General features: G+C 31.1%; 1 protein-coding gene across 1 annotated transcript; it reads left to right on the top strand.

Moving 5' to 3' along the window:
- The first annotated feature begins 11,112 nt into the window (after positions 1–11,112).
- On the top strand, positions 11,113–11,772 carry LOC133806520 (secreted RxLR effector protein 161-like). The gene has a single exon (XM_062244611.1). The coding sequence runs from the start codon at positions 11,113–11,115 to the stop codon at positions 11,770–11,772; it is 660 nt and encodes a 219-aa protein (XP_062100595.1).
- The last annotated feature ends 260 nt before the right edge of the window (positions 11,773–12,032 follow it).

The raw sequence follows: 12,032 nt of genomic DNA, 5'->3' as shown, positions 1-12,032 counted from the left end.
ATGAGAGACACCAATCTTTGGAGGGCTAAAGAATTTGTACCTATTCATAATCATGAATGGGCGAGTATCTCACAATGAAAATTCATACGTTCACACTGTGAGGTTTTAGACGCAGTAGCTGCCCAAGTAATGAGCTTGGGCAAAGTTGGGATCAAAACTTCATCTACCGTGGAACTTCTTGCCCTACAAGCAGGTGGATACTATACTCTCCCTTTGCAATTGAGAGATGTGTACAACAAAGTGGCCAGTGTTACACCAAAATTTAGAGGATGAATAAATGAACCTCTAAATGCAGGCTCGTAAAGTATAAACTCAAAAATAACAAGCAGTAGTTGAATACTTGTATAAATATGCATGATTCTTGACCTGTTGTTGTTAGAGATTGAGGACAAGTTTAATGGTTCGAGCTTAAGCTTCAACCTCGAGAGAAAGAATCTTTTTCGACGAATATGGGTGTTATTCAAGCTTTAGTTGGAACTCGAAGGTATTGGTCTTCGAAGATTGAGTTCGATGAAACCACCAATTGAGGAAGAGGTGATCAAAATAGCAAGCTCAAATGTATGTCGATCTTGAAAGCGCCTTAACCTTGCATTCGAGATCAGCAACACATTTTGCGCATGACAGTTGTTAGGAAATCCCTATTCTTTAGGGATTCGTTGTTATCAGATATTAAATCTCAATTATCATACTGTAAATTATTCGAAATTTTCTGAAAATTTGCAGGATGCTATAAATAGCTACAATATACACGGTTATCTAAAAAAGTCGCACCGAAAACTGTTCACAGGTCGAGAAACACTAAAAGCTCTACCGATAATGTTTAAAGTGAGGTCTTATAGAAGAATTCTCATACATATTTATATATATAAACTCTGGGAGAACTTCAAAAGGGAACTAATAATAACTACACTAATTATTAGGAAAAGTAATCACAGTTAATATATAAAATACAAACGGAACTACACGTACCTACGTGAATGATCCAAATCATTTTTGAATAATATTAATTGACCTAAAAAGAAATTGGTCTTTTTTCCAACTAGCAAAGCAATTGTATTATATTACGTTACGTATGCAGCAAACGTAATTGAGAGATGTCATGCTTATGTTATATATGTGTTTGTATATATGTGGTTGGAGATGACATGTGATATAAAGAGATCATTTCACGAGTGGGAAATATTATTTGCTTGACTTAAAACAAAGTTCAGTCTCCCGCGTACAAGATATTTTATCCATTCCATATGTGGACATAATGTTGGGTGGGAAGAGTCTATATATTCATGGGAAATTTGATAGGAGGGTTCCCATTTAGATCCTATCTGGTATATTATTTTATAAATAATATAATATTTTGATTAAATGAATAAATATTATTTTGTTAAATGTAACATATATCCAATTCATAAGTGAACATAGAGTTGGGTGAGAAGAGTCTACATATTTATGGGAAATTTGATAGTAGGGTGCCAATTTAGATAATTTCTGTAGGAATTTTTGTGTTTCTAACATTAAAGAAAAATTATAACTCAAATTTTTTTATACGATGTTGTATATTAATTGTAGTCATAGTTGTCACCCTACTAGTTTTAAAAAAATTATAAATACTTTACAATGTCGAAAACTAATGTTCAAAATAATTAGTTGCACGCATATATAAAAAAGAACACGTGTACAATTGACTATTTGAGTTAAATTGTCACTCTTATTTCTCTTATATTAATAAACACCACTCATTATGTTTTAAAAAAAAAAATAAAGCATTACTCATTGGTCATTGTACACGTGTTCTTTATATATATATATATATGATAATTTTTGTACAGGGGCTTTACTTTAAACTCTACTGGTGAGATTCTCAGTGTTTTTTGACCCGCGAATAATTTTCGGCGCGATTTTTTTTTATGATCGTGTATATTGTAACTATATATTGCAGCTATTTAGAGCATTATGTACATTTTTTCTGAAGACTAATAATAATAATATTAATTATCTTACTGTATCTTAATATATACGGTAAATATACTTTTCAAAGGTGTAATTATAAGTTCACATACATTGTTTTGCTGAGAAAAAAATTGTAAAGTATGGAGAAAATGAAATCGTCACATCAAAACTAAGAAAAACGTTGCATTCACATTATATATTTATATGTACCATGAATTGAAAAATTGATAGAAATTTTTATACTTTATGTCTGGTGATGATCTCTAATAAAGAATTCTCTTTGTTTTCCAAGATTTCTTTTATGCTTTGCTATGCTCCACGCGCACCTTCGTTTGTTGTTGTTATATATTAAATATAGTATGCTCGTCATCATTAATATTATTAAACTTAAATAAATTCATGATGATATTACGTACGCAGTGGAAGTTTGAAATATTATTAAAATTCAACGAAAAGTAGTAGTGTTTTCTTAGCAACTTCGCGTGAAAAAGAAAGAGCCAAAGAGTTCATTTGAGTGACGATACACATTCAAAAGGGGATGACGATAAGGTCTCTTACATCATGTGCTGACATGAAGCTGTGCACACAGAATCCACACGGAGTTGGGAATTTTGATTTATTTAATAAATATATATTTCTTCCATCTTAAATATTTTAGTGTTGTTATTTGACATTGTGTTTGGTATAAGGTTTGGGTTTGAGGGAGTAGAGTTAGAAATTGTTTAGATAGAATGTGAAACTCAAGTGTCTAATGGGCTGTTTGGTATGGGGGTTTGGTTTGGTAAGAATGAGAATGTCAAATCTAACCCATGTTTGGTAAATTTATTTTTAATGGCTTGGGGGTTTGTGTTTCCAAGTGGGTCCCATTTTTTAGCTTGATTTGAGGGTAATCTTAACCCTTTTGGGCGAGTAGAGTTAGAAGTGGTTTAGATTAAGAGAATGTGAAACTTAAGTGTCTAAAGGGGTTAAGATTACCCTCAAATCAAGCTAAAAAATGGGACACACTTGGAAATACAAATCCCCAAACCATTAAAAATAAATTTAACAAACATGGGTTAGATTTGACATTCTCATTCCCACCAAACCAAACATCCATACCAATCAGCCGCTAAATATTTATATCAAAATATAATAGGGAAATCGTGTTGGAAATTGGGAATGGAAACTAATATTGACATCAAGTAAACATCATGGTACGTGGGCCATGTACAAGATTCTTATTTTTTTATATTTTAGGTGCCTATATTTTAAATCCGAATGGTTTTTTATCTTATGCAATGATAATGGAAAACAAACCCAGATCTCAAAACTCTCTCTCACTATTTCTCATTTTCCTCAACCATTTTCCTGTTTTTTTTTCTTTTCAATTATTACATTTCCTTTTTTATTTTATGTTTTTAATTTGAGATTTTTTTTTTTCATAACAAAAAATTAAACTGAGTTTACAAGTTTTTATAAAAGACTAAGAGATTCATTTAAAAATATATATGACAGAGATAGCTTTCTTTCTTCAACTGTTTTAGATTATTTTTTATTTTTTGCTTTGGCTACAAATGCACTTTTGCATGAAATATGTGTAAAAACTCACTCCAATGCAACACCAAAAGTATCATCAAATTGATGTAAATACACTATTCACTATCAACAATGGTGTGAGTACCATAGCTTTGAGGGAGAGGAAAAAGACACATATACCCTTATATTGTAAGCATATACACATATATATATATCCTTTTTAAATATTTTTGTCATAAGATTTGAAAATATTATACCAACATTTTTAAAAACAAATAAAATATATAACACAAATACGTCTTTCTCACTATATTCTGCAGTGGAGGGTGTAGAATAGGAAACTGAGGTGAGTAATAGCACACGTAACAGAGTTCAAATGAAGGATGATCATGTGGTGCTTGTCCCAATTAGAACACTAACTCCAATAAAAACATTATAATTTGTGATAAGTTCAAAGAAATAGTATCTACAACACAGAGATTTCTAGTGTTCGAAACATCAATAGTAATATCTTCGCAGTTAATGAGGTAGGACTGTATGTCCTCTGTGTGGATGTGACCTATACTCAACATGACGATGAAAATTGGACAATCACAAGAACAAGTAAGCAAATGTGATATCTTTGAAGGGAAACTCCTCTTCTCACCAAACATTTCATCAAGTGATACCAACATCATTGTGTCGTCAACGAATGACCGACCATTCTAGTATCGCAAATGTCTTTACTCGATACATCCACTAAGGTCTCCAATATCATTTTCATCTTCATGGAACCCTATCATATAACTTACACTACTTAGTTACTATTTTTTTCATAATTTCTAGACAATTTCTCTTTATTTCACGAACCTAATGCATGCTATGTGTTATTCAACACTTATATATTCATTATCAAATATTTTATTTCATAAAACTTCATTATATATTCACTACTACACAATGCTTATAAAATATTTCTCAACTCCTAAGAATTTTTATAAATGCATGAAGTATATCATTTCCAACCGATCACTAGATGAAATAAATCCAATATTCTATAAAAAGACACCAAAATGGTTACTACTTTCAAAGTAATTAAAGATATTGTGCATCTTAGTTAAAAAATTATGTAAAATAATTTAACACTTTGTGCTTTACAACGTTTTCATTGTGCTTTGTTGTTTGACGTTTGCATGAAATGCATACACAATCATATATTAGCTAGGGAACTAGCTATTACCCCATAAAATTGACTCCAAACCAAATTGTCGCATATTACCCTTATTTAGACTGAATTTTATTATAAGCTGAAATAATAGAACCGGTCATCATCTATCTCTACCGGCAATAACAATTTTTCTTTCATTATTTATCTTTTTCATGGGCCCTCACCCTACAACAAGCATAATATTATATAAACATATTTTATATTAAAATAGTTTGAGCGTTACTCGTTCCGTCGCCGTACTGGAAGGGATGACATTCAAGCCCTTCCTTCCATATGAACTTATATATTGAGAATAGACCATTTTTATTAGGCAGCCAAAAATAGGCAAAAGACTTGATCTGACCAAACCCAAGACTAACCCATAGATACCCTATAATATTGTACTGTGTACAATACAAGTATGACCCGGTCTTATATATTCTAAACGGAAATGTTAATTTCCTCCAATTTGTACAGCATGCATATGATATGATTCGTAAATATTGTGGAAAAGGTTTCGGTTACTATATCACATCATATATATAATAAATATATAGTCAACCTTTTTACAAAGGTCGTGTTTAACTGCATGGCATTGGATGGGTATATTTTACCAAATATATATAATTTTACATGCATCGTTGATCATTATTAAGTTTGATCTTTATGCGTAGTTTAAATTCAACATAATTGGTATAAATACAAATAAGTTTGATCTCAATTTACTTCTAATGTGTTAAGGTTTAAGGTCTATAATAAATCAACACTATCATATAAATATATACTAGATATAAATAACGTACAATGTACAAGTTTTGCTTAGTTTTATTTATAGAATTTATTAATTATTTTTTTTAAATTTATATTAATGTCATATAAGTTTCAAATAAATATCTTATTTAAATTAAATAATTTATTTATTTTTGTTTAAGTTTATGTTTGTTATAGTTTTTGAATTTGGGAATGACAACAAAATATTATATATTATATATTTAATATAGTATTAAATATTATACGTGGATTTTAAATTTAAGTTTCTTGCTAGTTTTAAAAAAAAAACAATTTGTGTTGCTAATTTACAGTAAATTATATTATATGTTTAATATGATATTATTCTAATAAGTGAGCTTAAGTTTAATTAAATTAAATTTTATTTAGTTATAAAACGTATGATTTTATTATTTTTAAATAATTATTATTGTAAAATATCTCAAAAATATCATATTTTAATTTGTTTAATTATTTATTATTTTAAAATAATTATTATTGTAAAATATCTCAAAAATATCCTATTTTAATTTTTGTAATTATTTATTTTATTTTATTTAAGTTTAAGGGTTTACAAACTACAATTAAATATAAGAATATTCTGTTAAATATAATAATATTCCGTTAAAGTTAATATTAAAAAAAATAAAAAACCGTTAAAACCAAGAATTTCCGTTATCTACACACTTATTATATAGAAGAGATAATGAGATATGAGATTAGGTTATTTATAATACATTATTAATATATAAGGCGTGGTTTTTTAGTATGTAATTCTTTTGGGGATAGTTGTTGGATTAAAATCATATTTTATGGGCACATATGTATAATGTATAATGTTATTATAAAGTGTGATGGATCTAATGTGTACAAACAGGAAAGTAAAATTTTAATTTTATAATGGGAAAAATTGGAAATCACTAATTATAAATTAGGGTTGTGGTCCCCTATATATATGTATCATTCTATTATGACTTTTCTCTATAGAGATACATATTATATAGGAAAATTTAAACCTTATATGCAATCTCGAACAATTGTCTCAGTTTAGTGCTTCCGCTCTCATGTTTCATCTTCTTCCTTGATTTAGCAAATAATCTATAAAAATATGATTTATGATTTTATATTGAAACAATTTTAGTAACATGATTAGGATTTGAGATTATATATTGAAATATTGATATTTATGCATGTTGCTTGAGTGTTTCATAAATATCAACAATTGGTACTAGAGCCACCTTTGTTGAATTTATTAAAGATTTGATGATTTTAATCAAGAAATTTAAGGTTTTGATATTTCCTCGTATTTTTGTTTTTTGGTTTCTATTGATAATATATGCAGTCAAGATTTATATTCGGCGATGTCAAAGTTTATGTTTGATGTTTGACTAATTGATTATTGCAGTAAAAGTTAGGCTATTTGTTTCTTGATTCATGAAGAAATCAATTTATGCATAATTCCAGCATATATGATATATGTATATACTGGTACATAAGTTTAGTTATAAAATCATGTTTATTGTTTTATATTATATTGTCGAATACCAGTTTGCTGCTTTTCATTTGGTTCAAATTTATATATGTTTCAGTTTACTAAAGTTTTTCATATATAATATATGATGGTTTTGTTAACAAAATATATATATATATATATATATATATATATTCATATATGATTCCTTCGTGGAAAAGAAAGAATTTGGTCCAATTTTTTTTTTTTCCTTTTTTAAGTCGTATTCATATATATATATATATATATATATATATATATAACACTTTTATTTTATATGTATATATATTTATATCCAGATTTAATTTGATAATTTTGTGTAGATTTTTCAATTTAGTTTATATTTACTTAAAAAAAAGTTAAGGATTGATAATTTTTAAGAAACAATTAAATTTAAATTTTGGTTTTTGAAAATTTCTTAAGGATGTCCATTATTTTGAATAGATTAATTGAAACAATATGTTTCTAAAGTGACATTTTTTGTGTATATTAATTTATTTAAAATATCAAGATGCTTGTGTGTTTGTAATTTATGCATATATTAACTAACCCAAAGGTAAATGAATATTTCGTTGAATTTCATACACACCTGTGGTGATAAATGTGTGACAATTATAAGGTATTTTGTGTGAGCAATATGTTAGTCTAAAGATTGACTTATTGTTTGACATAATTTATTGTTAGTGTTCGATTGCTACAACAAGAGTATCGCTTACATTTAATATTATTGTCCAAAGACTTAATATTAATGTTGTGCTTTGTTTCTTGAGATGGGATTAACCAATTTTTGAATTTATTGTTTGATTATGCATATTGATGTGAGCTTGTTTTGTTCTATATTCACCTAGTTCATCTTTTGATGCCTCAATATCTGCTAATATTAATTCTATTCCTATGCTTAATGGGACCAATTTCAAGGATTGAAAAATGAACTTACTTATATTTCTGGGATGCATGGATTTAGACCATGCATTAAGGAATGAACAACCTGCACCTCTCACTAAGGAAAGCATCCGTGATGAGAAAGCAGATTTTGAAAGGTGGGATTGTTCAAATTGCATGAGTTTAATGATTATGAAATACAACATCCCAGAAGCCTTTTGGGGCATAGAATCTGAAGGGATTACTAAGGCCAAGAATTTCCTTGAACAAATTGAGGAACGTTTTCCTAAAAACGATAAGGTTGAAATGATAACACTTCTAGGTTATTTGATAACCATGAAGTATAAGGGTTAAGGAAATGTAAGGGCGTACATTATGGAAATGCATCATATTGTCTCATGGCTTAAGACACTTAAGATTGAGCTTTCTGATGATGTGTTTGTGCTTATGGTTTTGTTAACGCTTCCTGCACAGTTTAACCAATTTAAAATTAGTTACAACTATCAAAAGGATAAATAGACACTCAATGAGCTCATTTCCCACTGTGTGCAAGAGGAAAAAAGGTTAAAAAATGACAAGACTGAAAGTGTTCACTTGGCCACTAAGGGTAAGAAAAAGAAATTTGAGAATGAAGCTGCTAAGGGTCCAGCCCAGAAGAAACAACAGAAGGATTCAAAAGGTTGTTTCTTTTGCAACAAACTTGGTTGTGCCAAGTATCACGAATGGCGTGCAAAGAAAGGTATGATTCTTACTTTGGTCTGTTTTGAGGTTAATTTAGCTTCAGTACCTAGGAACACTTGGTGGATAGATTCTGGTGTTACTACTCACATACGTGTTTCTATGCAGGGTTACTTGAGCTACAGAAAGCCAAGTGATGGTGAAAGACACATCTTCGTGGGCGATGGAAAATTGGTGGAAGTGGAAGCAATTGGGCATTTTAGGTTGTTGTTAGGAACTGGTTTTTATTTGGATTTGAAAGACACTTTTGTTGTACCGTCTTTTAGGCGGAATTTAGTTTCTGTTTATTTGTTGGACAAATTTGGATATTGTTGTTCTCTTGGAAACAATCAGTTTAGTTGTCTTTAAATTCAAATATTGTTGGAACTGATTACTTGAATGCTTATGACAACCTTTATTTGCTAGAATCAATTGCATCCGATAATGAAACCTTGCATGTAGAATCACATGGTACTAAATGCAAATTAAATAAGGACAATTCAGCGTCATAATGACATAAGCGCTTAGGTCATATCTCAAAAGGTAGAGTTGAGCGCCTTGTGTCTGATGGCATTTTAGAATCTCTTGACTTCACAGACTTTGATGTTTGTGTCAATTGTATCAAGAGAAAACATACCAAAACTAAGAGATTAGGTGCCAACAGATCTTCAGATGTCTTAGAATTGATTCATATAGAAATTTGTGGGTCATTCCCTACAGCATCATGGAATGGTCAACAATATTTCATATCATTCAAAGACGATTACTCACGTTATGGGTACCTATATCTCATTCATGAAAAGTCTCAGTCTCTGGATGTGTTCAAAGCTTATAAAGTTGAAGTTGAGAATCAACTCAACAAAAGGATTAAAAATATCAAATCTGATCATGGTGGTGAGTACTATAGTAGATATGATGGCTCAGGCGAACAACGTCTCAGGCTAAATTCCTAGAGGAATGCGGTATTGTCCCACAGTACACCATGCCAGGATCACCTAGCATGAATGGTGTTACTGAAAGACGCAATAGGACTCTTAAGGATATGGTAAGAAGTATGATTGCTCATTCTCCCTTACCTGAGTCCCTCTGGGGAGAAGCATTAAAGACAACAACTTACATTCTGAATAGAGTACCAACTAAAGCAGTTGCAAAAACTCCTTATGAGCTTTGGACAGGTCGAAAGCCTAGTCTAAAACACTTTCACATTTGGGGATGTCCAGCTGAGACAAGGCCTTATAAGCCACATGAAAAGAAATTGGACTCCAAAATAGTGAGCAGCTACTTTATTGGTTATTCTGAGCGATCTAGGGGCTATAAGTTTTATGATCCCACAATTAAGAATATTTTTGAGACGGGAACTGCAACATTTTTTGAGGATGTTGAGTTTGGGGGGAGAAATAATGTTAGGGACATTGCTTTTGAGGATGAATTGAATTTAAACTCAGTTCCTACTATCATTTTTGATAATGTCCAGGCTTCTACACCTGTCATTGTTCAATAAATGAATCCAGAACCTCAACAAGACAATGTTGAACAACCCCCAATTCAAGATGAGGTAATTGTTCCAGAAGAGCAAACTCAACAACCAAAGCCATTAAGAAGGTCCACAAGAGAAAGAAGAAATGCTATTTCGAATGATTATGTTGTATTTCTTCAAGAACATGAGGATGACAATGGAATGATGGAAGATGATCCAATCAATTTTCATCAGGCCATTAAAAGTTCTATCTCTCAAAAGTTTATTGATGCCAGGAAAGAAGAGTATAAGTCTATGCAAGATAATAAAGTTTGGGAACTTGTCCCATTACCAAACGGTGCAAAACCAATTGGTTGTAAATGGATATTTAAAACCAAGAGGGGTGCAAATGGTAATGTGGAGAGGTATAAAGCGCGTCTTGTAGCTAAAGGCTATACTAAAAAAGAAGACATTGATTATACAAAGACTTTCTCTCTAGTTTCATCAAAAGATTCTTTTAGAACAATAATGGCACTTATTGCTCACCTTGATCTTGAGCTACATCGGATGGATGTTAAAACAATGTTTCTCAATGGAGACATTGACGAGACAATTTATATGGTGCAACTAGAAAACTTTGTGTTAGGAGACCCAAAGAACACAGTTTGCAAATTGACAAAATCCATCTATGGACTCGAGTAAGCTTCTCGTCAATGGTATCACAAATTTCACCAAGTAATTATCTCATTCGTTTTTGAGAATAAGTTCAGTGGGAGTAAGTATATATTCCTGGTTCTATATGTCGATGACATATTACTTGCCACTAATGATATAGGCTTATTCCATGAAACCAAGAGATTTCTATCTAAGCATTTTGAGATGAAAGATCTTGGGGACACCTCTTTTGTATTAGGAATTCGGATACATCGAGATCGTTCTCAAGGTATTCTTGGATTATCACAAAAGAGCTATACCGATAAAGTACTCAAAAGATTGGGCATGCGAGATTGTAAACCAGGTGATACCCCTGTTGCTAAAGGAGACAAATTCAATCTTATTTAGTGCCCTAAAAGTAAACTTGAAATTCAGGAAATGCAAAAGATTCCCTATGCATCAATTGTTGGGAGTCTGATGTATGCTCAAGTTTGTACACGCCTGGATATTGCGTACATTGTTGGAATGTTAGGTAGATATTTAAGCAACCCTAGTACGGACCATTGGATAGTAGCCAAGAGGGTTATAAGGTATCTTCAGAGAACAAAAGATTACATGCTCACATATAAGAAATCAGATCCTTTGGAGGTCGTAGGGTATTCTAATTCTGATTTCGCTGGGTGCCAAGAAAGCAGAAAGTCTGCATTAGGCTATATTTACATGTTAGCTGGAGGAGCTATTTCTTGGAAAAGTGCCAAACAGACACTTGTAGCTTCTTCCACTATGGCAGTAGAATTTGTAGCATGCTATGAGGCATCGAATCATGGAATATGGCTGCGAAACTTTGTCACTGGGCTGCGCATTTTCGAGAATGTAGAAAGACCACTCAAGTTATTTTGTGACAATAATTTAGCAGTATTGTATTCCAACAACAACAGGAGCTCATCCAAGTCAAAGCATACTGACATAAAGTTCCTAGTTGTGAAAGAAAGAGTGCAGAGTGGACAAATATCCATAGAGCACATTGGGACACACTCCATGATAGCGGATCCGCTCACAAAGGGATTACCACCCAAGGTCTTTCATGAGCACGTTGCTCATATAGGTGTGGTATTGTTTGAGGATATCATGATTTAGTGGGAGTTTGTATTTTATTTGCTTTATGTTTATTTCAGACATTTATGTATTTGGTTATTTTTTGATCAGAAATGAAGTTTTTAAGTTCATTCACTTTGTTTTTTGTTATGATTCTGACTTCACTAAAGTTTAAGGAGGATCAGTTGGAAATAGGCATGTTTGGTTCACATTGCATGTAATTTCCATACTGCATCCATGATTGATCTATGTCAATTGACTGTATTTGTATATGTGACCATTGATGGATTTAGTCATGATTA

The sequence above is a fragment of the Humulus lupulus genome, chromosome X (assembly GCF_963169125.1).
Source record: "Humulus lupulus chromosome X, drHumLupu1.1, whole genome shotgun sequence".
In the NCBI taxonomy this organism is placed as follows: Eukaryota; Viridiplantae; Streptophyta; class Magnoliopsida; order Rosales; family Cannabaceae; genus Humulus; species Humulus lupulus.
Note: the sequence above shows the minus strand (reverse complement) of the source record. Positions and strands in the feature narration are given on the sequence as shown.

Coding starts and splice junctions, on each gene's coding strand:
- LOC133806520 (XM_062244611.1), top strand. CDS start 11,113: ATGTATGCTCAAGTTTGTACACGCCTGGATATTGCGTACATTGTTGGA.